Below are 22041 nucleotides of genomic sequence, written 5' to 3' on the forward strand. Positions count from 1 at the left end.
ACTGGTAGGTCACATTATGGCTCTGGGCAACTTCTGGGAAAGGTGTCAAACACATGTCATGTTGAGGTAATTTATCAGGGCCTAACTCAGTGCAAAATCTAAGTCATGAGTTCTATCTCACACACTCTTGTTTGTTTGTTTGTTTAAGAGCATGTCTGCTTGTCGGGTGTGTGTGTATTCCTGGGTAGGGGAGTTGATTTGAGTTTTACAATTCATTTAATGGGAAGCTCTGGGAAGGAGTCCATTTTTACATAACCATGTAGTCATTACTGTTTGTGCGTGTGTGTGTGTGTGTGTGTGTGTGTGTGTGTGTGTGTGTATTTCAAATCAGATCTGAGGCGTTAGCATAACGTGTCTTTGTATCTGCACTCCTTTTTGTACAGGTAGCCTGTTGATCAATTGTGTTGACTTTGTTAATCTGCTATATTCTCATGGTCGCTGGCTGATTTAAATAAGATTTAATTGGGTCATGGAGGCTACTAACTAGTCTGTGGGTGCCTTTGTGTTTTCAATAGCACTACTGCCCTCTGCTGGAGGTAGGAGCATTTGACTTTGACAAATCAGTCAAGAGGGAGTGAAGAGAAAAAGCGGAGGTGAGGGGAGTCAACAACATCAGATGATTTACAGTTCAGTTGGGTTGAGATTTAGATATGTCATAAGGAGAGAGCCACATTTCACCTCCTAGCACTGTGATAATATCTGAGTAGTTCATGGAGCTGATCTGGGCTTGGGGCAACTCATCCAATGAATTCATATATCAATATCGCATCTCAGTCTGAGCAAGGTTGTAGGGTTTGACCATTTGACATCGGGGCAAACATGTGACAAATTCAAATCTTATATAAATAGACCTCAGAATGAATAAACATGTGCATATTCAAAACAAGAAACAGCCCCTGCAGACCTATCTTGTGTCTTATCACTTATCTCCACCTAAATATCCAGGCTGTATCACAACCGGCCATGGTTGGGAGTCCCACAGGGCGGTGCACAATATGCCCAGCGTCATCCAGGTGTAGGCCGTCATTGTAAATAAGAATTTGTTCTTAACTGACTTGCCTACATAAATAAAGGTTCAATAAAAATAAATAAATATGGCTAGTTTGTCAATGAGGTCATAAAGTCTGGTTTTCATGTTGACACATGAAGTGAAGCATAATGGAAAAAGCTATCCCTTCTGAAGTAGTCTAAATACAATGGTCAGGAGATGCTTATTGAATTGGACTGTGGTGAGCTGGAACAAATGTGTAGCTTACATGGCGAGCAGAGATTACAATACTGAGCTAAATTACTAGAATCACCCATCCCCACAATAATAATAATACAAAATATAGATTTATCTTTAACTCTGCATTGTTAGAAAATGACTTTTAAATAAGCATTTCACTTTTAGTCCGCACCTGCTGTTTTCCAAGCATATGACAAATACAATTTAATTTGATTCAGTAATTAAATAAGATTGTCGATTCATGTCGAGTCTCCAGTGGTTTACCAGTTCACGGTTCACAGCTGTACATATCTGTGGTGGTTTCATCTGATGGAGAAGAGGCGCTCCTTACCAAACTGAAAAATAGGAGGTCAAATCATGACGTCGTGATTTTCAGGTCGGAAAGCCGGAGCTGAAGAAAGAGGCCCGAGTTCCCAAATTGAAATTCCGAGTTGGATGACCGTTCAAATGTATTTTTTTCAGTCGGAGCTCGTTTTTTTCCGAGGTCCCAGTTGTTTTAACTCACTGAAGTCGGAAGTCTGACATTTCCGTGTTCTCAGTTGTTTGAACGCGGCATTAGTCCATTGAAAAGTATGAAGCTTTGACGTCACACCACAATTTTCCCCAGTCGGATTAAAGATGGCGCCGCATCATGTTCTAAAGTGCTGTCAGCGGAGTTTATCTTGGATACCTGTTATTTTCATAAACCTTGTCGTTGGCTGGTCTTATTATGCATACGTCGTTGAACTCTGTATCTGTAAGTATAACATTCTCGTTTTTTAATTTTTTTTTTTAAAGGGTTACGGTGGTTTGTTTCCTCATTGAAACAAAGTTGCCTTACTGCTTGCTTGCCCAGCTGGAGGATGTGTATAGCCGGTAACGTTAGTTTACAGTAACTTGGTCGGATGAAATCAGGTTGATAATGTATGGATCATTGTCACCACCGTACAAGTGTGACAATGATCAAATACAATGTAACACTTTCTTCTTGAGTGAATCCATGGAAATAGAATGAGTGAAACACTCGCTACTTTTTTGTGGGTAGCCAATCATGCCCATAGATTGAAGCCACTGTTGCTAGAAGGAAATGGACAGACAAATTGACGCAATCGAATTGACTGGAAATTATATCCTCGTCCCATATTGGAATAGAGGGGATGTTGGAATAATTTTGTCTCATCTCATATTTTATTTAATCAGATCTACTGAAAATGCTAGACTGGAAATTGTTCTCTGACCTCATTTCTTATTTTGAAATTGTTTATCTTCGGTTGCATTTTGGCTATGTAATTCTGCCTTCGATTCTGTGCCAAGCATCTTTCAGAGCCATTTGATGTGATGCTACTTTGGCCTCAAGTTGACTTATTCCAATACAACTGACCAGCTGTCTCTTCGTGAACCACACTGTTTCCACTCACTGTGTCTAACCTGGTTAGACTGTTTCTGTGGGCTGTTGCTGATGGTACAATGACATGCTGTAGTCAGGGGCATCCCTTCAGCAGGGCGAACAAAGCGTTCTGTGAAGGGTGGGTCTCCTGCTGGTAGTACCAGGCTGCTGCTGGGGGTTGAGAGAAAGGGGAAGTAGATGTGAGCCTAGTACTGTAACTCAGCAAAAGCATCGGAGGCCTTCTCTAAACTCCTCTCTCTCTCCTCTCTGTCTGTCTGTCTGTTTGTCTCTGTACCCCCCCCCCTTGTCTCTTTCAGTAACAATCCCAAATAATGCAGAAAAAAGTAAGTAACATTCTGAAACATCTGGTGCATTTAAGACTGACTGTCTTGGGCCCACACATGATTGCACCACCTTGAACCCACACAAACTCTACTCTGTCTACGTGACACTGATGTACACTGGAACTTGTGATTTAGACATGGTAAACTAAATACTTGTTTTGCATGGGATGAAAAGTTGTCATTTAGGGTTAAAGAGATATTTTGGGATTTTAGCATTGAGCCCCTTTATCTACTTCGCCAGAGTCGGATGAACTTGTGGATACCATTTTTTATGTCTCTGTGTCCAGTATGTAGGAAGTTACCCATTGACCTCCAGTCATTGCGCAAGTTATCAACTTCCTTCAAATTGCAGTCGGAGAAATGGAAATGGAATCCAGGAGTTCATCTGACTATGGGGAAGTAGATAAAGGGCCTCATTGCCAAAATCCAGATGTATCTCTTGACCTCATGGATATAATTGCATTATATTTGATCTCTGGTATGAATGGTCTCTCTTGCTTCTTTCTCTCCAACAGTATCATACCTAGTTGTCTTTCACCTGTTCTTCATTATGTTCATCTGGTCCTACTGGAAGACTATCTGCAGCAGGCCCGCCAACCCCTCTAAAGAGGTATACGGAGAGTGTGTGTCTGTCTTTGTCAGTAGTACTCACTCTACCTCCTGTGATATGCTACATCACAATGCCACGTGGCCAGGGCAGTAGGCACGGCGGTTCCTAAAGCGCTCTGTAATTTCACCGTATAGGATATGTTAACATAGGACAGGGTTTGTGTGTGGTAGGATTGGGCGATACCCTGGTATAAACAGTATATTTTGAAATGCCAATGATATGATTTTCAATAAAATAATCATATTTGGGGCATCCCTGCCTCGTTCTATATATACCTATAAGTTCTGTATAACTATAAAACCATCTAAGTGTATAATAAATTATATCCAGCTCAGGGCTCCAGCTAGGCATTTTGTTTGCTAACTAGATGTCAAGATCCCGCTTTGTGGATACAGCAGAGACATTCAATCCCCTCCTGGATCAACATCCCTGTTGCCTAAATTGTTTAGTGTATAAAAAAATACTACAAATACAGTACCAGTCAAAAGTTTGGACACACCTACTCATTCAAGGGTTTTACTTTATTTTTACTATTTTCTACATTGTAGAATAATAGTGAGACATCAAAACTATGAAATTACACACATGGGATCATGAAGTTACCAAAACCGTGTTAAACAACTCAAAATATATTTTAGATTCTTCAAAGTAGCCACCCTTTGCCTTGACAGCTTTGCACACACATAGTATTCTCTCAACCAGCTTCATGAGGAATGCTTTTCCAACAGTCTTGAATGAGTTCCCACATATGCTGAGCACTTGTTGGCTGCTTTTCCTTCAGTTTGCGGTCTAACTCATCCCAAACCATCACAATTGTGTTGAGGTCGGGTGATTTTTGGAGGCTGTCATCTGATGCAGCACTCCATCACTCTCCTTGGTCAAATAGCCCTTACACAGCCAGGAGGTGTGTTGGGTCATTGTCCTGTTGAAAAACAAATGATAGTTCCACTAAGCGCAAACCAGATGGGATGGCATATCACTGCAGACTGCTGTGGTAGCCATGCTGGTTAAGTGTGCCTTGAATTCTAAATAAATCTGTGTCACCAGCAAAGCACCATCACACTTCCTCCTCCATGCTTGATGGTGGGAACCACAAATGCGGAGATCATCCGTTCACATATTCTGCGTCTCACAAAGACACGGCGGTTGGAACCAAATATCTCACATTTGGACAAGGACAAAGAACAGATTTCCACCGGTCTAATGTCCACTGCTCATGTTTCTTATTGGTGTCCTTTAGTAGTGGTTTCTTTGCAGCATGAAGGCCTGATTCACACAGTCTCCTCTGAACAGTTGATGTTGAGATGTGTCTGTGACTTGACCTCTGAAGCATTTATTTTTGGCTGCAATTTCTGAGGCTGGTAACTCTAATGAACTTATCCTTTGCAGCAGAGGTAACTCTGGGTCTTCCTGTCCTGTGGCGGTCCTCATGAGAGCCAGTTTTATCATAGTGCTTGATGGTTTTTACGACTGCACTTGAAGAAACTTTACATTTTCCACATTGACTGACCTTCTTGTCTTAAAGTAATGATGGACTTGTATTTCTATTTGCTTATTTGAGCTGTTCTTGCCATAATATGGACTTAGCCATATTTGGTAAAAGACCATCTTCTGTATACCCCCCCCCTGATTGGCTCAAATGCATTAAGGAAAGAAATTCCAAATTCAATTAACTAGGCACACCTGTTAATTGAAATGCATTCCAGGTGACTACCTCATGAAGCTGGTTGAGGGAATGCCAAGCTGTCAAAGCAAAGGGTGGCTAGTTTGAATCATCTAAAATCAAATATATATTGTGATTTGTGTAACACTTTTTTTTGGTTACTACATGATTCCATGTGTTATTTCATAGTTTTGATGTCTTCACTGTTATTCTACAATGTAGACAATAGTAAAAATTAAGAAAAACCCTGGAATGAGTAGGTGCGTCCAAGCTTTTGGTGTGTTTTATTTATATATATATATGAGTAAACTTTAAGAACAGATTTCCAAGAAAGACTGACTACATGATAGCTATGATCCCATATTGATGTCACTTTTTAAATCCACTTCAATCAGTGTAGATAAAGGGGAGGAGACAGGTTAAAGAAGGATTTTTAATCCTTGAGACATTTGATACATGGACTGTGTATGTGTGCCATTCAGAGGGTGAATGGGCAAGACAAAAGATGAAGTGCTTTTGAAGGAGGTGCCAGGCGGACCAGTATGTGTCAAGAACTGCATCGCTGCTTTGTTTAGAGACTCTACAGTTTCCCTTGTGTATCAAAAATCGTCCTCCACCCAAAGGACATCCAGCCAGCTTGGCACAACTGCCTGGGAAGCATAAGTCAACATGGGCCAAGCATAAATCAACAAAGCTTTTGACACCTTGTAGAGTCCATGTCCCAATGAATTAATGTTGTTCTGAGGGCAAAAAGGGAGGGTGCACCTTAATATAAGGAAGGTGTTCCTAATGTCTGATATACAGTGGGGCAAACAAGTATTTAGTCAGCCACCAATTGTGCATGTTCTCCCACTTAAAAAGATGAGGCCTGTAATTTTCATCATAGGTACACTTCAACTATGACAGACAATTAGAAAAAAAATCCTACAAATTATGGTGGAAAATAAGTATTTGGTCAATAACAAAAGTTTGTTTCAATACTTTGTTATATACCCTTTGTTGGCAATGACAGAGGTCAAACGTTTTCTGTAAGTCTTCAATGTTTTCACACACTGTTGCTGGTATTTTGGCCCATTCCTCCATGCAGATCTCCTCTAGAGCAGTGATGTTTTGGGGCTGTTGCTGGGCAACATGGACTTTCAACTCCGTCCAAAGATTTTCTATGGGGTTGAGATCTGGAGACTGGCTAGGCCACTCCAGGACCTTGAAATGCTTCTTACGAAGCCACTCCTTCGTTGCCCGGGCGGTGTGTTTGGGATCATTGTCATGCTGAAAGACCCAGCCACATTTCATCTTCAATGCCCTTGTTGATGGAAGGAGGTTTTCACTCAATCTCCCAATACATGCCCCCATTCATTATTTCCTTTACACGGATCAGTCGTCCTGGTCCCTTTGCAGAAATACAGACCCAAAGCATGATGTTTCCACCCCCATGCGTCACAGTAGGTATGGTGTTCTTTGGATGCAACTCAGCATTCTTTGTCCTCCAAACATGACGAGTTGAGTTTTTAACCAAAAAGTTATATTTTGGTTTCGTCTGACCATATGACATTCTCCCAATCTTCTTCTGGATCATCCAAATGTTCTCTAGCAAACTTCTGACGGGCCTGGACATGTACTGGCTTAAGCAGGTATGTTACTAATGGTAGGCTTTGTTATTTTGGTCCCAGCTCTCTGCAGGTCATTCACTAGGTCCCCCCCCCCCCCCTGTGTGGTTCTGTTCTTGTAATCATTTTGACCTCACGGGGTGAGATCATGCGTGGAGCCCCAGACCGAGGGAGATTATCAGTGGTCTTGTATGTCTTCCATTTCCTAATAATTGCTCCCACAGTTGATTTCTTCAAACCAAGCTGCTTACCTATTGCAGATTCAGTCTTCCCAGCCGGGTGCAGGTCTACAATTTTGTTTCTGGTGTCCTTTGACAGCTCTTTGGTCTTGGCCATAATGGAGTTTGGAGTGTGACTGTTTGAGGTGGTGGACAGGTGTCTTTTTATACTGATAACAAGTTCAAACCGGTGCCATTAATACAGGCAACGAGTGGAGGACAGAGGAGCCTCTTAAAGAAGAAGTTACAGGTCTGTGAGAGCCAGAAATCTTGCTTGTTTGTAGGTGACCAAATACTTATTTTCCACCATAATTTGCAAATACATTAATTAAAAATCCTACAATGTGATTTTCTGGATTTTTTTTCTCATTTTGTCTGTCATAGTTGAAGTGTACATATGATGATAAATTACAGGCCTCTCTCAACTTTTTAAGTGGGAGAACTTGCACAATTGGTGGCTGACTATATACTTTTTTGCCCCACTGTATATGTGTGTGTGTGGACACCCCTTCAAATGAGTGGATTCTGTTATTTCAGCCACACCTGTTGCTGACAAGTGTTTACATACTTTAGGTAACGTGCATCTCTAACTCTCAGATAGAGCTTGGGTGGTATACCATGGTATTTGGAAAAAGCCATGGGATGGTTTTTCAATACTGTCAACTATTTCTGTGAAGTGTTTCCAATAAATGTGAATATTTGTAGCTACTTTATCTTAAACAGCTGCTGTCAACTTGTGTAATAAGTTAAGAGATGACACGGATTGCATTTTTCATTTCATTATATTACATTATGAAGCTTACCGTAGTTCCCCAGAACAGTCACGTGTTTCTTTGAAAATGGAGAAAGCGAGATGGTGAGTTTATAGCGGTGTGTCTCTGAGGCGCACATGAGGTGATGAAGTTACTTGTAATGCAATTCACTACTAAATATTTGCCATCTCACATCTTATGGCTTTCTGGCAGAGGTCTGGAAGAGTTCTGTACAGATGCCATTTTTTTTTGTTTCTCTGTTCTTCTCTCATCTGCTCCATGTACACATTCTGCTCTTCCTTCAGAAAAGCATGCATCAACTTTTATTTAGACCATTTCTCTCGTTCATTTTCACTTGTAAAATGTCCACACTCACACACAATGACATTCGGTAGCTGCTAGCTATGCTTGTATAACTTTGAGCTGGATTTGCCGATCTTTGCAATTAGTTTGTTTTTGCTCGTTAGATAAATGCTAACTGTGCTTTTTTGATTTTGCTCATATTTTGTCAGCATCATGGTAGAGGCCCCATGGACTGCCCCCTTGTGTGCTATGTTGGTAATACATTAAATCCCATAATGAGAAGACAGTGTGACGCTATGAAAATCTGGATACTGCACAAGCCTTATACTGTATTTTTATTATTGTATTTATATTTTTAAATAGCACCCCTTGTTTGCACATTTTGGTAATACTGTATGGTATAGAAACGGTATGAATCTGGATACTGCCTAACCCTAGTGTATGGTTATGAAGTGGATTTGCCCTCAATCTCAAGTACCTTTTTTCCATATTTTCAACTGTTCCCTAATTTCTAGATACATGACTACCGGTAATAACTAGACTATGTTATTGCGTACTTTGAGAAACTCCTTTCTGTTCTCCCATCAGTTTTGTCTGCCCAAAGTGGAGAAAGAGCAGTATGAGAAGGAGGAACATCCAGACACTCAGCAGGAGATCCTGAAGAAGGTGGTGGTAGGATTGCCTGTCTATACACGCACTGGGACAGGAGGTGAGAATGTTACTGCCACCCACCCCCAACTCCCCATGTATACATCCAACAAGGTTGCCAATTAGAATTGATGTGCTATTTTATGTATTTGGGGTGTACAGTAAGGTCCCAAAATATTGGCATCCTTGATAAAGATGTGAAAAAAAGACTATAATACAAATACTGAGCTACATTGTATGATCAACAAGGATCATAATTAATACATATACTAATACAATTGCTCAGATTTTGTTTACAAGTTATACAGAAACATCTCAAAGCTAGGTGTCGATTATTGGCACCTCTGGTTTCAATACTCCGGCACCCTCTTCGAGCATAACGGCCCTGATCCTTTTTCTAAAATGTTTTATGAGATTGGAGAACACATTGGGAGGGATCTCAGACCATTCCTCCATACAGAATCTGTCCAGATCCTTGATATCCTTCTGTCTGAACTTATGGACTGCCCTCTTCATATCAAACCACAGGTTTTCAATGGGGTTCATGTCCGGAGACAGAGATGGCCACTGAAACATTTTGTTTTTTGTGGTCAATAAACAATTTCTTTGTGGATTTTAATTAGTTCTTGGGGTTATTGTCTTGCTGGAAGAGCCCAAGTTTCAGCTTCTTGGCAGAGGCAAACAGTTTTTTGGCTAAAATGCCCTCCTGTGTAGCGCAGCAGTATAAAGCACTGCATCTCAATGCTTGAGGTGTCACAACACAGACCCTGGTTCAAATCCGGGGTGTATCACAACCAGCCATGATTGGAGTCCCATAGGGCGGCGCACAATTGGCCCAGTGTCGTCCGGGTTTGGCCGGTGTAGGCCGTCATTGTAAATAAGAATTTGTCCTTAACTGACTTGCCTAGTTACATGAAAAAAATTACTTCACCTCCAGGTGTTACATTTGTTGTTTGTTCTCAATAAAGGCTTTTTTCTGGAAAAACTTCCAAAGAGCCTGTTGGCGTGTAATTGGAGACTTGGTGACCTGAAAATGCAACAAAGTTCCGTAATTGTCCACCTTTAGCCCTTGGTTTTGTCTTTGCCTCCCAAACCATCTTCCTCACTGTGCGTGGGGACAACATACACTTGCGTCCAATACCAGGCAAGTTTACCATTGTTCCAGTGGTTTTTACTACTTATGGCTGCAGAGGCAGTATTGAGTAGCTTGGATGAAAGGTGCCCAGAGTAAACTGCCTGCTCCTCAGTCCCAGTTGCTAATATATGCATATTATTAGTAGTATTGGATAGAAAACACTCTGAAGTTTCTAAAACAATTTGAATGATGTCTGTGAATATAACAGAACTCATATGGCAGGTAAAAACCTGAGAAGAAATCCAAACAGGAAGTGGGAAATCTGAGGGTGGTCGATTTTCAAACCAGCCCCTATTGAATACACAGTGGGATAGTGGTTATGTTGCACTTCCTAATGCTTCCACTAATGTTAACCGTCTTTAGAAACTTGTTTGAGGATTCTACTGTGAAGTGGGACCGAATGAGAGTGGAATGAGTCAGAGGTCTGCCAGCAGTCACGCGCTGGTCACGCGCATTTCACATAAGGTAGATAGATGTCTTCAGAAAAGCAAAGGAACACAAAGGAGTTCTCCGGTTGGAATATTATTGAAAATGTTATGTTAACACCCTTAAGATTGATTCCATACATCGTTTGACATGTTTCTATAGACAGTAACTGAACTTTTTGACATTGTCTGCAACTAAGGAGCGCGCTTAATGAGTTTGGATTTGTTTACCAAACGTGCTAACAAAAGTAGCTCTTTGGACATAAATGATGGACATTATCAAACAAATCAAACATTTAATGTGGAACTAGGATTCCTGGGAGTGCATTCTGATGATCATCAAAGGTAAGTGAATATTTCTAATGTGATTTCTGTTGACTCAAACATGGCGGATATCTCTCTTTGTTTTCTGAGTGCCGTTCTCAGATTATTGCATGGTTTGCTTTTTCCGTAAAACCTCTTTGAAATTTGACACAGCGGTTGCATTAAGGAAAAGTGTATCTATATTTCCATGTCTAACAATTGTATTTTCATCAACATTTATAATAAGTATTTCTGTAAATTGATGTGGCTCTCTGCAAAATCACCGGATGTTTTTGGAACTACTGAACACAACGCGCCAATGTATACTGAGATTTTTTTATATAAATATGCACTTTATCGAACAAAACAGTCCTTATGAGTGTCATTTGATGAAGCTCATCAAAGGTTAGTGATTCATTTTATCTCTATTTGTGCTTTTTGTGACTCCTCTCTTTGGCTGAAAAAATGGCTGTGTTTTTCTGTGGCTTGGCTCTGACCGAACATAATCGTTTGTGGTGCTTTCGCTGTAAAGCCTTTGAAATCGGACAACAACAAGATTACCTTTTTAAAATGGTATAAGATACATGTATGTTTGAGGAATTTAAATTATGAGATTTCTGTTTGAATTTGGCGCGCTGCACTTTCACTGGCTGTCATATCAATCCCGTTAACTTCTTAGGGCTGCAATCCTGTTTTAAACTTCCTAATAGTGTTATTTAATTATTATTATCATTATTATATATATATATATATATATATATATATATATATATATATATATATATATATATATATATATATATATATATATATATATATATATATATATATATATATTTTTAACAAGGTCAACAATCATTTGTCTCTTTGTTTGGGAGCGCTTTGCCTTTTCCCATGGGGATGGATGACAAAAGGATTTTACATGCATGTACCTCTTTTTTTTAAAATTTTATACCCCGGTGGAACAGGAAGACATGGAAGGCCACTAAAGTTATTTAAGCTGAGAGAGAAAAAAGTAGAATGTTAATGCAGATACATTTTGTTTATTTTTATAAGAATCTTTAGGAGTGCCAATAATTTAGACCCCTATAATTGAGACAAATGACTTGTTAAACAAAATCTATTTCACTGAGCAATTGTATTAGTATAAAATAATATTTCCATATTGACTGTAGTTGAAACACAAGCTTTGGATTTAATGATGACTTATTAGGTGTATGTGTTCTCCACAGCCGTCCGGTACTGTGACCGCTGTCTGGTGATCAAACCCGACCGCTGCCACCACTGCTCAACCTGTGACATGTGAGTTCAGTTCAATTACTGTGGGGTTCAGATGAGATGCACCATGGGGTTATGTCGTATCTTTTTGGGTGCTTCAACTCCAAAGTAATATACTCTAGGGTGTTCACCCATAAAAGGACTAATTCATTCAAGGTTTATACAAATGTCCACTCAGTAGAGAATTCTGTCAGAAAAACACGTCCAAACCTCATGTCTTTACTATATGTGACCCATTTTTCAGGAAAAACTGGTTGAGAAGTTTGACAATTTACTCTGAGAATGTAGCATGTTTGGAGTGAATGGAATGCCATCACAGGCATGATCAAAAAGTGGCCACTTCTCAATAAACTCTGTGGCGCTAACTAGTGGCTGCAGGTTCTTGAGTGGAAACTTTTATTTATATATACACAGTGTGGAGAAAAAGTATTTGATACATTGCCGATTTTGCAGGTTTTCCTACTTACAAAGCATGTAGAGGTCTGTAATTTTATCATAGGTACACTTCAACTGTGAGAGACAGAATCTAAAACAAAAATCCATAAATTCACATTATGATTTTTAAGTAATTAATTTGCATTTTATTGCATGACATAAGTATTTGATCACCTACCAACCAGTAAGAAGTCCGGCTCTCACAGACCTGTTAGTTTTTCTTTTAAGAATCCCTCCTGTTCTCCACTCATTACCTGTATTAACTGCACCTGTCCACACACTCAATCAAACAGACTCCAACCTCTCCACAATGGCCAAGACCAGAGAGCTGTGTAAGAACATCAGGTATAAAATTGTAGACCTGCACAAGGCTGAGATGGGCTACAGGACAATAGGCAAGCAGCTTGGTGAGAAGGCAACAACTGTTGGCGCAATTATTAGAAAATGGAAGAAGTTCAAGATGACGGTCAATCATCCTCGGTCTGGGGCTCCATGCAAGATCTCACCTCGTGGGGCATCAATGATCACGAGGAAGGTGAGGGATCAGCCCAGAACTACACGGCAGGACCTAGTCAATGACCTGAAGAGAGCTGGGACCACAGTCTCAAAGAAAACCATTAGGAACACACTATGCCGTCATGGATTAAAATCCTGCAGCGCACGCAAGGTCCCCCTGCTCAAGCCAGCACATTTCCAGGCCCGTCTGAAGTTTGCCAATGACCATCTGGATGATCCAGAGGAGGAATGGGAGAAGGTCATGTGGTCTGATTAGACCAAAAAGCTCTTTGTCTCAACTCCACTCGCCATGTTTGGAAGAAGATGAAGGATGAGTACAACCCCAAGAACACCATCCCAACCGTGAAGCATGAAGGTGGAAACATTCTTTGGGGATGCTTTTCTGCAAAGGGGACAGGACGACTGCACCGTATTGAGGGGAGGATGGATGGGGCCATGTATCGCGAGATCTTGGCCAACCACCTCCTTCCCTTAGTAAGAGCATTGAAGATGGGTCATGGCTGGGTCTTCCAGCATGACAACGACCCGAAACACACAGCCAGGGCAACTAAGGAGTGGCTCCGTAAGAAGCATCTTAAGGTGCTGGAGTGGCCTAGCCAGTCTCCAGACCTGAACCCAATAGATAATCTTTGGAGGGAGCTGAAAGTCCGTATTGCCTAGCGACAGCCCCGAAACCTGAAGGATCTGGAGAAGGTCTGTATGGAGGAATGGGCCAAAATTCCTGCTGCAGTATGTGCAAACCTAGTCAAGAACTACAGGAAACGTATGATCTCTGTAATTGCAAACAGGTTTCTGTACCAAATATTAAGTTCTGCTTTTCTGATGTATCAAATACTTATGTCATGCAATAAAATGCAAATTAATTACTAAAATCATACAATGTGATTTTCTGGATTTTTGTTTTAGATTCCATCTCACATTTGAAGTGTACCTATGATAAAAATGACAGACCTCTACATGCTTTGTAAGTAGGAAACACTGCCGATTTTGCAGGTTCTCTTCAAAGGAGTTCTCCTAATCTCAGCTTGTTACCTGTATAAAAGACACCTGTCCACAGAAGCAATCCATCAATCGGATTCCAAACTCTCCACCATGGCCAAGTCCAAAGAGATCGCCATGGATGTCAGGGACAAGATTGTAGACCTACACAAGGCTGGAATGGGCTATTAGACCATTGCCAAGCAGCTTGGTGAGAAGGTGACAACAGTTGGTGCGATTACTCGCAAATGGAGCCTGGGAGCCTGGGATTCCATGCAAGATCTCACCTCATCGAGTTGCAATGATCATGAGAACGGTGAGGAATCGGCCCAGAACTACACGGGAGGATCTTGTCAATCATCTCAAGGCAGCTGGGACCACAGTCACCAAGAAAACAATTGGTAACACCCTACGCTGTGAAGGACTGAAATCCTGCAGCGCCCGCAAGGTCCCCCTTCTCAAGAAAGCACATATACCTGTCTGAAGTTTGCCAATGAACATCTGAATGATTCAGAGGACAACTGGGTGAAAGTGTTGTGGTCAGATGAGACTAAAATGGAGCTCTTTGGTATCATCTCAACTCGCCGTGTTTGGAGGAGGAGGAATGCTGCCTATGACCCCAAGAACTCCATCCCCGCCGTCAAACATGGAGGTGGAAACCTTATGCTTTGGGGGTGTTTTTCTGCTAAGCGGACAGGACAACTTCACAGCATCAAAGGGACGATGGACGGGGCCATGTACCGTTAAATCTTGGGTGAGAACCTCCTTCCCTCAGCCAGGGCATTGAAAATGGGTCGTAGATGGGTATTCCAGCATGACAATGATCCAAAACACACAGCCAAGGCAACAAAGGAGTGGCCCAAGAAGAAGCACATTAAGGTCCTGGAGTGGCCTAGCCAGTCTCCAGACCTTAATCCCATAGAAAATCTGTGGAGGGAGCTGAAGGTTCGAGTTGTCAAACGTCAGCCTCAACCTTAGTGACTTGGAGAAGATCTGTAAAGAGGAGTGGGACAAAATCCCTCCTGAGATGTGTGCAAACCTGGTGGCCAACTACAAGAAACGTCTGACCTCTGATTGCCAACAAGGGTTTTGCCAACAAGGGTTTTGCCACCAAGTACTAAGGCATGTTTTGCAGCGGGGTCAAATACTTATTACCCTCATTAAAATGCAAATCAATTTATAACATTTTTGACGTGTTTTTCAGGATTTTTTTGTTATTCTGTCTCTGTTCAAATAAAACTACCATTAAAATTATAGACTGATAATTTCTTTGTCAGTGGGCAAACGAACAAAATCAGCAGGGATCAAATACTTTTTTCCCTCACTGTACATAAGATAATTATTTGTAATGAAATCTGCTGTATATTAAACTAAATAGAGATTAAATTTATATTTATTTACAAAGTTAAGAGACTGAATTTCAATATCCACACTCCGAAAACAATCTGTTCCTATTTTCATTTTGTATTTTGGAGTCCTTCCCTTTAAATCGCCATAGAAATTCTTTCACTTTGTTTTTCATGCTGTCATACTCCCCCCTCTCTTTCAGGTGTGTACTGAAGATGGACCATCACTGTCCATGGTATGTAACAGTCGATTCATGAAGTATAGATGCTTAGCAAAGTACACATGACCATACCGCTCAGACATATGCCTGCCCTCATTTGAAGTCTTGTTAAAACTGACTTGATAGTGATTTGTATCAGTGGAGAGTTTCATCCTGTCCATTCTACTGCATGAGCATATTATATCTGTCTGGTATGGTGATGTGGAAAGGATTACTCCGCTCTCAGAAAGAGACCGAGCAGCACAAGCCATGTTGACTTTTGTTTTCTCTGTTTCTCTCTCAGGGTGAATAACTGTGTTGGATTTTCAAACTACAAGTTCTTTGTCTTGTTTCTGGCCTACTCCATGCTGTATTGTGCATTCATCGCCGCTACCGTCCTGCAGTATTTCATCAAATTCTGGACAGTAAGTAATACTGTAGCTGCCTGTCCTTTCTTCCTTAACTAGCTAGAACTTAGTTTAGTGTTAACCAATGAAAGCAGTAAGATCCCTGATAGCATGTTCTAATTAGCCAATACCCCAAATCGTCTACATAAACCACCTCAAACTTGAGCAGTCTGCATGTCAGGAGAAATTTTGTGTGAATCTGGTTTATATTTAGCTGTGTGATTTGCAGTAGGGTATAGTGTGGAAGGGGGGGGGGGGGGGGGGGTGGTGGAACATGTGCAATTGTGCTAACATTCTGGAGGACATTGAGCAGGTGCCGATAGTTTTGTAACGCTGTTCTTCTCTTTTTTTTTTCTTTTTTTTTGTCTCTAAGATTGTGTAACTTTCTTAATTTCTGCACTAATCGTCTGCCTGCCTCTAATACTTTGCCTAAAGCTTTGCCGATGGAGATCTGTTGGGGATTGTCCTCAGGTAAAATGTGAGATTGTCACCATCTGATCATTGTGGTTAGTCAAAAAGAAAGGTTGCACTTCTTAGAGTAGCCTATTATCACTAAGGAAAGGTCAAGAAGCTCAACCCATAATGGCATTCACAAGGCTTCTGTCTCTCAGAAGTACCAATTGCTGTTGAACGATTCTCTTCAGTATGTGTCAAACACTGTTGTCTTGCAACATAAGCCGTTGTCTTGCAACATAAGCCGTTGTCTTGCAACATAAGCCGTTGTCTGTTCCCGTTGTCTGTAAAACTAGGCCTCTGTCCTTGCTTGTGTTCTATGCTGCCTTGCTTGTGACAATGAATGTCCACTGTTATCTTGGCCAAACTGAGGGCGAGTGTGGAGTCGGACAGGGTTGGTTGGTTTAGCATGTTGTATTTTGCCTAACAACCAAAAGGCCTGTACTGTATGTAGTACCTTCTGGAGCCATTCACTTAAACGGTCATGTAGGCTAAGCGTCTGCTACTCCAGAATGAGGTCTTCATAGGTCGTTTTACAACTGACTGATGTGTCATATCCTGTGCGTCTGTGCAGAAGGTGAACGTTACTACTGTATGTGGTGGATGAAGAGTATGACGTCACTAACAGCTCTTCTCTCTCTCTCTTCCCTCAAGAATCAGCTGCCTGACACTCACGCCAAATTCCACGTGTTGTTTCTTTTTTTTGTGGCGGCCATGTTTTTCATCAGCATCCTGTCGCTTTTCAGCTACCATCTCTGGCTTGTGGGAAAGAACAGGACCACCATAGGTAGCTGCCATGCCTCACCACACTCTACACAGTAACTCATCCACTATTGTCTTGATTGATTGACACCTTTTTTATTGTTGGTTATAATTAGTGATTCAGAACCTATTCCCTGAATATTTTTGGTCAAATAACTTGAGCATAGATTAGGTACTTTTTTTCTTCTAATTTGGCACACAGAAACTCGATGGCATGGGTAACTTGGTCCAAAAGAATGGCACCAATTGGCCTATTTCTGGCGCTGTTATAAGCAGTCTCACTTAAACCCTCATAGCCTTCGCCCTGTTTGACTTAGAGACTTCAAACCAATTGTATGTAAACTCAGCAAAAAGAAACTGCCAACTGTTTTATTTTCAGCAAACTTAACATGTGTAAATATTTGTATGAACATAACAAGATTCAACAACTGAGACATAAACTGAACAAGTTCCACAGAGATGTGACTAACAGAAATGGAATAATGTGTCCCTGAACAAAGCGGGGTCAAAATCAAAAATAAGTCAGTATCTGGTGTGGCCACCAGCTGCATTAAGTACTGCAGTGCAGCAGCTCCTCATGGACTGCACCAGATTTGCCAGTTCTTGCTGTGAGATGTTACCCCACTCTTCCACCAAGGCACCTGCAAGTTCCCGGACATTTCTGGGGCGAATGGCCTTAGCCCTCACCCTCCGATCCAACAGGTCCAAGACGTGCACAATGGGATTGAGTTTCGAGCTCTTTGCTGGCCTTGACAGAACACTGACTTGCAGGAAATCATGCACAGAATGAGCAGTATGGCTGGTGGCATTGTCATGCTGGAGGGTCATGTCAGGATGAGTACCACATGAGGGAGGAGGATGTCTAGTGTGGACAGTCTGAGCACTGATGGAGGGATTGTGCGTTCCTGGTGTAACTCGGGCAGTTGTTGCCATCCCGCAGGTGTGATGTTCAGATGTACCGATCCTGTGCAGGTGTTACACGTGGTCTGCTGTCCGTCCTGTCTCCCTGTAGCGCTGTCTTAGGCGTCTCACAGTGCGGACATTGCAATTTATTGCCCTCACCACATCTGCAGTCTTCATGCCTAAGGCACATTCACGCAGATGAGCAGGGACCCTGGGCATCTTTTGGTGTTTTTCAGAGTCTGTAGAAAGGCCTCTTTAGTGTTCTAAGTTTTCATAACTGTGACCTTAATTGCCTACCGTCTGTTAGCGTCCTAATGACCATTCCACAAGCATGGGAAACAGTGTTTAAACTCTTTACAATGAAGAGTTGTGAAGTTATTTGGAATTTTACGAATCATCTTTGAAAGACAGGGTCCTGAAAAGGGACAAATCTTTTTTTTTTGTTGCTGAGTTTAGGTGTCTTTCCTCACTGCTCAAGGACCCGTAAGGTCCATCAGGATATCATTTGAAAGACTTTGGGGGCAAAACTTCTCATGAACCATAAGTCCACGTGTTATGTAGGTTCATGGTACATATCTTTTCTCCAACTAAGTTATTAAGAGATGGCTGAGTTTTTTTTTTTTTTTTTGATAAATTAGGACATCTGATTTCACATGTCCATTTAAATCCACTCCATAATGGCCGATCAACTTTTTAGGGTCATCAAAGACATTACCACGGTGAAACATGTTTGGCATTGAGATCTTAAAAATAAGGAAACGATTAACAATTCACTTTTGACTAATGAATAAAGCTTAAAATAATCATACACAATCTTCTCATGGACTAAATGTCTGATGCCTTCCAAAGGTGATCTTTGGAGTCAACACTGGTCCATAAAGAGTTTGAAAAAATAGCATTTATGGATTCAAAGATGACCACATTATACCAGTAGATGCATATTAGCACATACGCTAAACATACTTAACAAATCTTCTCATGAAACCATAGGACCAAAATACATGACAAAACTTAGTTTGAGAGAAAAAACTAAGGGATTGGTCAAAAGATGGTTGAGTTATTGAAAAAAAAACAAAAAAACATCTGATTTACATGTGTCCATTTAAATCAACTTGAGACTTGTTATCACTATCCTGAACCACACTGAATGTGGTATTGATATCTATAAAAACAAGGAAACCATTTAACAATACATTCCTTGCATATGTAACACTAATGCGCAATTTGCAATCATCTTCTCCTTATGAACCATACGTCAGATTCATTCCTCATTTTGTATTTAGACTATCTCTCTGGGATAGGTGTCCCGTCAGACGAGGGCGGGCAATTAAAACAATAATCATACAAATGATGGATATTAAACATTTTGGTACATACAAGTATCTTGTTAATCTAACTGCATTGTCCGATTTACAATAGGCTTTACAGCGAAAGCATAACATGCAATTGTTTGAGGACGGCGCCCCACATCAACATATTTTTCAACCAGCACAGGCTTCATAAAATCACAAATAGCCATTTTTAAATAATCACTTGCTTTTTGAAAATCTTCCTCTGTTTGCAATCCAAAGTGTCCCAGCTACAACATGCATGGTCGTTTTGTTAGAAAATCCTTCTTTATATCCCAAGTCTGTTTTAGTCGGCGCCATCGATTTGAGTAATCCACTCGTTCAACATGCAGACAAAGGAATCCAAAAAGCTACCGCTAAACTTTGGTAAAACAAGTCAAACTACTTTTCTAATTAATCCTCGGGTATCCTAAAATGCAATTAAACTATACATTTAATACGGAAAGAAGTATGTTCAATAGAAAAGTAAAATTAGCAGCCATGCATCTTCATCTCGTGCGCAGACTGTTTTCCAGCTATGACTCCCAGTGCCAAAACTCAAAATTCTTCCTTGTTTGGGGAGAAACAAGCCTAAAATCTCGAACAGACTGTTGACATCTAGTGGAAGCCATAGGAATTGCAAACTAGGAGCTGGATTTGACATACATTCTAATGAAGAGCATGGGATCTCAAACAATCAGATTTTTGTTTTTTGTAGATTTTCACCTACCATATACATTGTATTATAGTCTCATGCATTATTTTAACATTTCTACAAACTTCAAAGTGTTTCCTATCCAATGCTACCAATTTATATGCTTATCCTGTCATCTGGGCCTGAGTAACTGGCAGTTTACTTTGGGCATGTCAGTCAGAAAGGAAGTGGAGAAAAGAGGCCTAGCCTGAAGTTAGACTCATGATATATATATATATATATATATATATATATATTTATTTCTCATGAACTATAAGTCAGATTGACAACAGGTTTGGTATATAGACCCAATAAATTAGCCTGTAATGTATTTGACAATGTTTAGTTGCTGAATTCTTAGATGGCCACATTACACCACTAGATGGCACCATTTCTCACCAGGGCTATAAGAAATGAACTGATGGACATGGGGCCATGAATTTTGGTATGCCTCTTTACATTTGAGCAGACTCTTATCCACAGCAACAGGAGCAATTAGGGTTACAGGAGCAATTAGGGCTAAGTGCCTTGCTCAAGGGCACATAAACAGCCCCCCCCCCCCCCCCCCGAATCAGGGATTCGGACCAGCGACCTTTCAGTTACAGGCCAAATCCTTTTAAACGTTAGGCTACCTGCTGTATATAATAACTGTGAATATAAAGTCACTGCAGCCTTAGAGGGACCAGACCTGTTGGTGGCTCTATAGATGTCATTAGCACCAGTGGAACCATGGGATACTGGAGCAGTAATTATTGATCAGATGGACTTTGTCTCATGCAAATCAATGTTAGATTTTAATTGTGCAGATGAATAATGTGAAATATCGTGATTACTTTCTGTGTAATCGCATATTGTTGCCGTATTATGTGACCTGAACATAGTGGAAAGTGTCATTTATTTGGGAAAGTAGAAGTTCTGCCGCTTGCGCAGTCAGCGTATTACAGCTGTGAAAGTATACTATACTTTTTTAAAGCTAATGTGGAGTGTACCAACTGAGATTGTCATAATCTGTTTGTTAATTACTTCAAAGTCCCAGAATTCAAAAATGACTGCAAAATATAGCCTACCAATACACCATGTTGGTGACATGTTAATTGGGGAGGAAGGGCTCATGGTAACTGCTGGAGCAGAATGAAGTGGAATGGTATCCAATGCATGGTTTCAATGTGTTTGCCGTTCCGTTCGCTCCGTTTCCAGCCATTATTATAAGTCATCTCAACACGTTAAACGCTGAAAATATTTCAAGTCATCAACCATTCGTCAAATTGACCACAAAATTGGTATATAAACTCAATACATTAAGTAATGACTTTAAGAATGATTACCCGCTGCATTCAAAGATGCAGCACTAGACTTAACTTCACTTATGTCATCCTTGTGGTATTGGGCGATAAACATTGTCATGTTTTCGCTGATTGTACTTAAATGAAGATGGTTCCTACTGTACATATTGCTACTTTGTTATTCAACTTATCTCTTCTCCTTTCTGTCATCCTGTGAACCCTGTTCATTGCTGCTTGCAACTAATATTTTGTATTTATTTCAGAGGCTTTCAGGGCTCCTGTCTTCAGAAATGGCCCAGACAAGAATGGCTTCTCTCTGGGATTCAGTAGGAACATGGCTGAGGTCTTTGGAGACCAGAAGAAGTACTGGATGTTTCCCATCTACACCAGGTGAAAACACAAAGTCACCTATCCATCTATTCTGTTGGAGCTTTAGAATAGTTTTGCATCTTTAGTCAGTACTGCCTTTCAGTCAATAAAAACCTAGTTTGAGTTTCACTGTAGGTATTTAAATGCCTAATGTGTCTCCCCCCCCCCCCCCCCCCCCCCTTGTGCTCTCCTTTCTCTCTGTCAGTCACGGTGATGGTAACAGTTTTGTCACCCGGTTGGTGAACTTAGATCCTGAGCAGATAGCTGTGGGCCTCCAGATCAACGGCAAAAGGTTATTCATGGTTTCTTGGTTTGATTTCTTTCATTCCTGATTCAGTAAATTATCTCGCCTCATTCATGAAGTTAATACCGGCCTTGTCCTGAAATAGCTCTGTAGATTGTGCTGCAAGCCCCAAGCATGTCCTTGGCGACACCATCAACCACATTGAGGACCATCAGGATGGCAGCTTCGACAAAACAGGTATGT

At 40.9% G+C, this 22041-nt stretch overlaps 1 protein-coding gene across 1 annotated transcript in view; it reads left to right on the forward strand.

Moving 5' to 3' along the window:
* The first annotated feature begins 1511 nt into the window (after positions 1-1511).
* LOC110534064 (palmitoyltransferase ZDHHC20-B) overlaps positions 1512-22041 on the forward strand; it is a 28545-nt gene continuing 8015 nt past the window's right edge. Inside the window, exons 1-11 of the mRNA XM_036990479.2 lie at positions 1512-1964; positions 2912-2938; positions 3454-3548; positions 8680-8800; positions 11835-11904; positions 15359-15391; positions 15660-15780; positions 16870-17002; positions 21449-21575; positions 21760-21846; positions 21944-22035. Coding sequence (XP_036846374.1) covers positions 1847-1964; positions 2912-2938; positions 3454-3548; positions 8680-8800; positions 11835-11904; positions 15359-15391; positions 15660-15780; positions 16870-17002; positions 21449-21575; positions 21760-21846; positions 21944-22035 — 1024 coding nt within the window. The 5' untranslated portion in view covers positions 1512-1846. The remainder of the gene's footprint in view (positions 1965-2911; positions 2939-3453; positions 3549-8679; positions 8801-11834; positions 11905-15358; positions 15392-15659; positions 15781-16869; positions 17003-21448; positions 21576-21759; positions 21847-21943; positions 22036-22041) is intronic.

Source organism: Oncorhynchus mykiss, chromosome 10 (genome assembly GCF_057628025.1).
Source record: "Oncorhynchus mykiss isolate SJ-2025 chromosome 10, ASM5762802v1, whole genome shotgun sequence".
Lineage (NCBI taxonomy): Eukaryota > Metazoa > Chordata > Actinopteri > Salmoniformes > Salmonidae > Oncorhynchus > Oncorhynchus mykiss.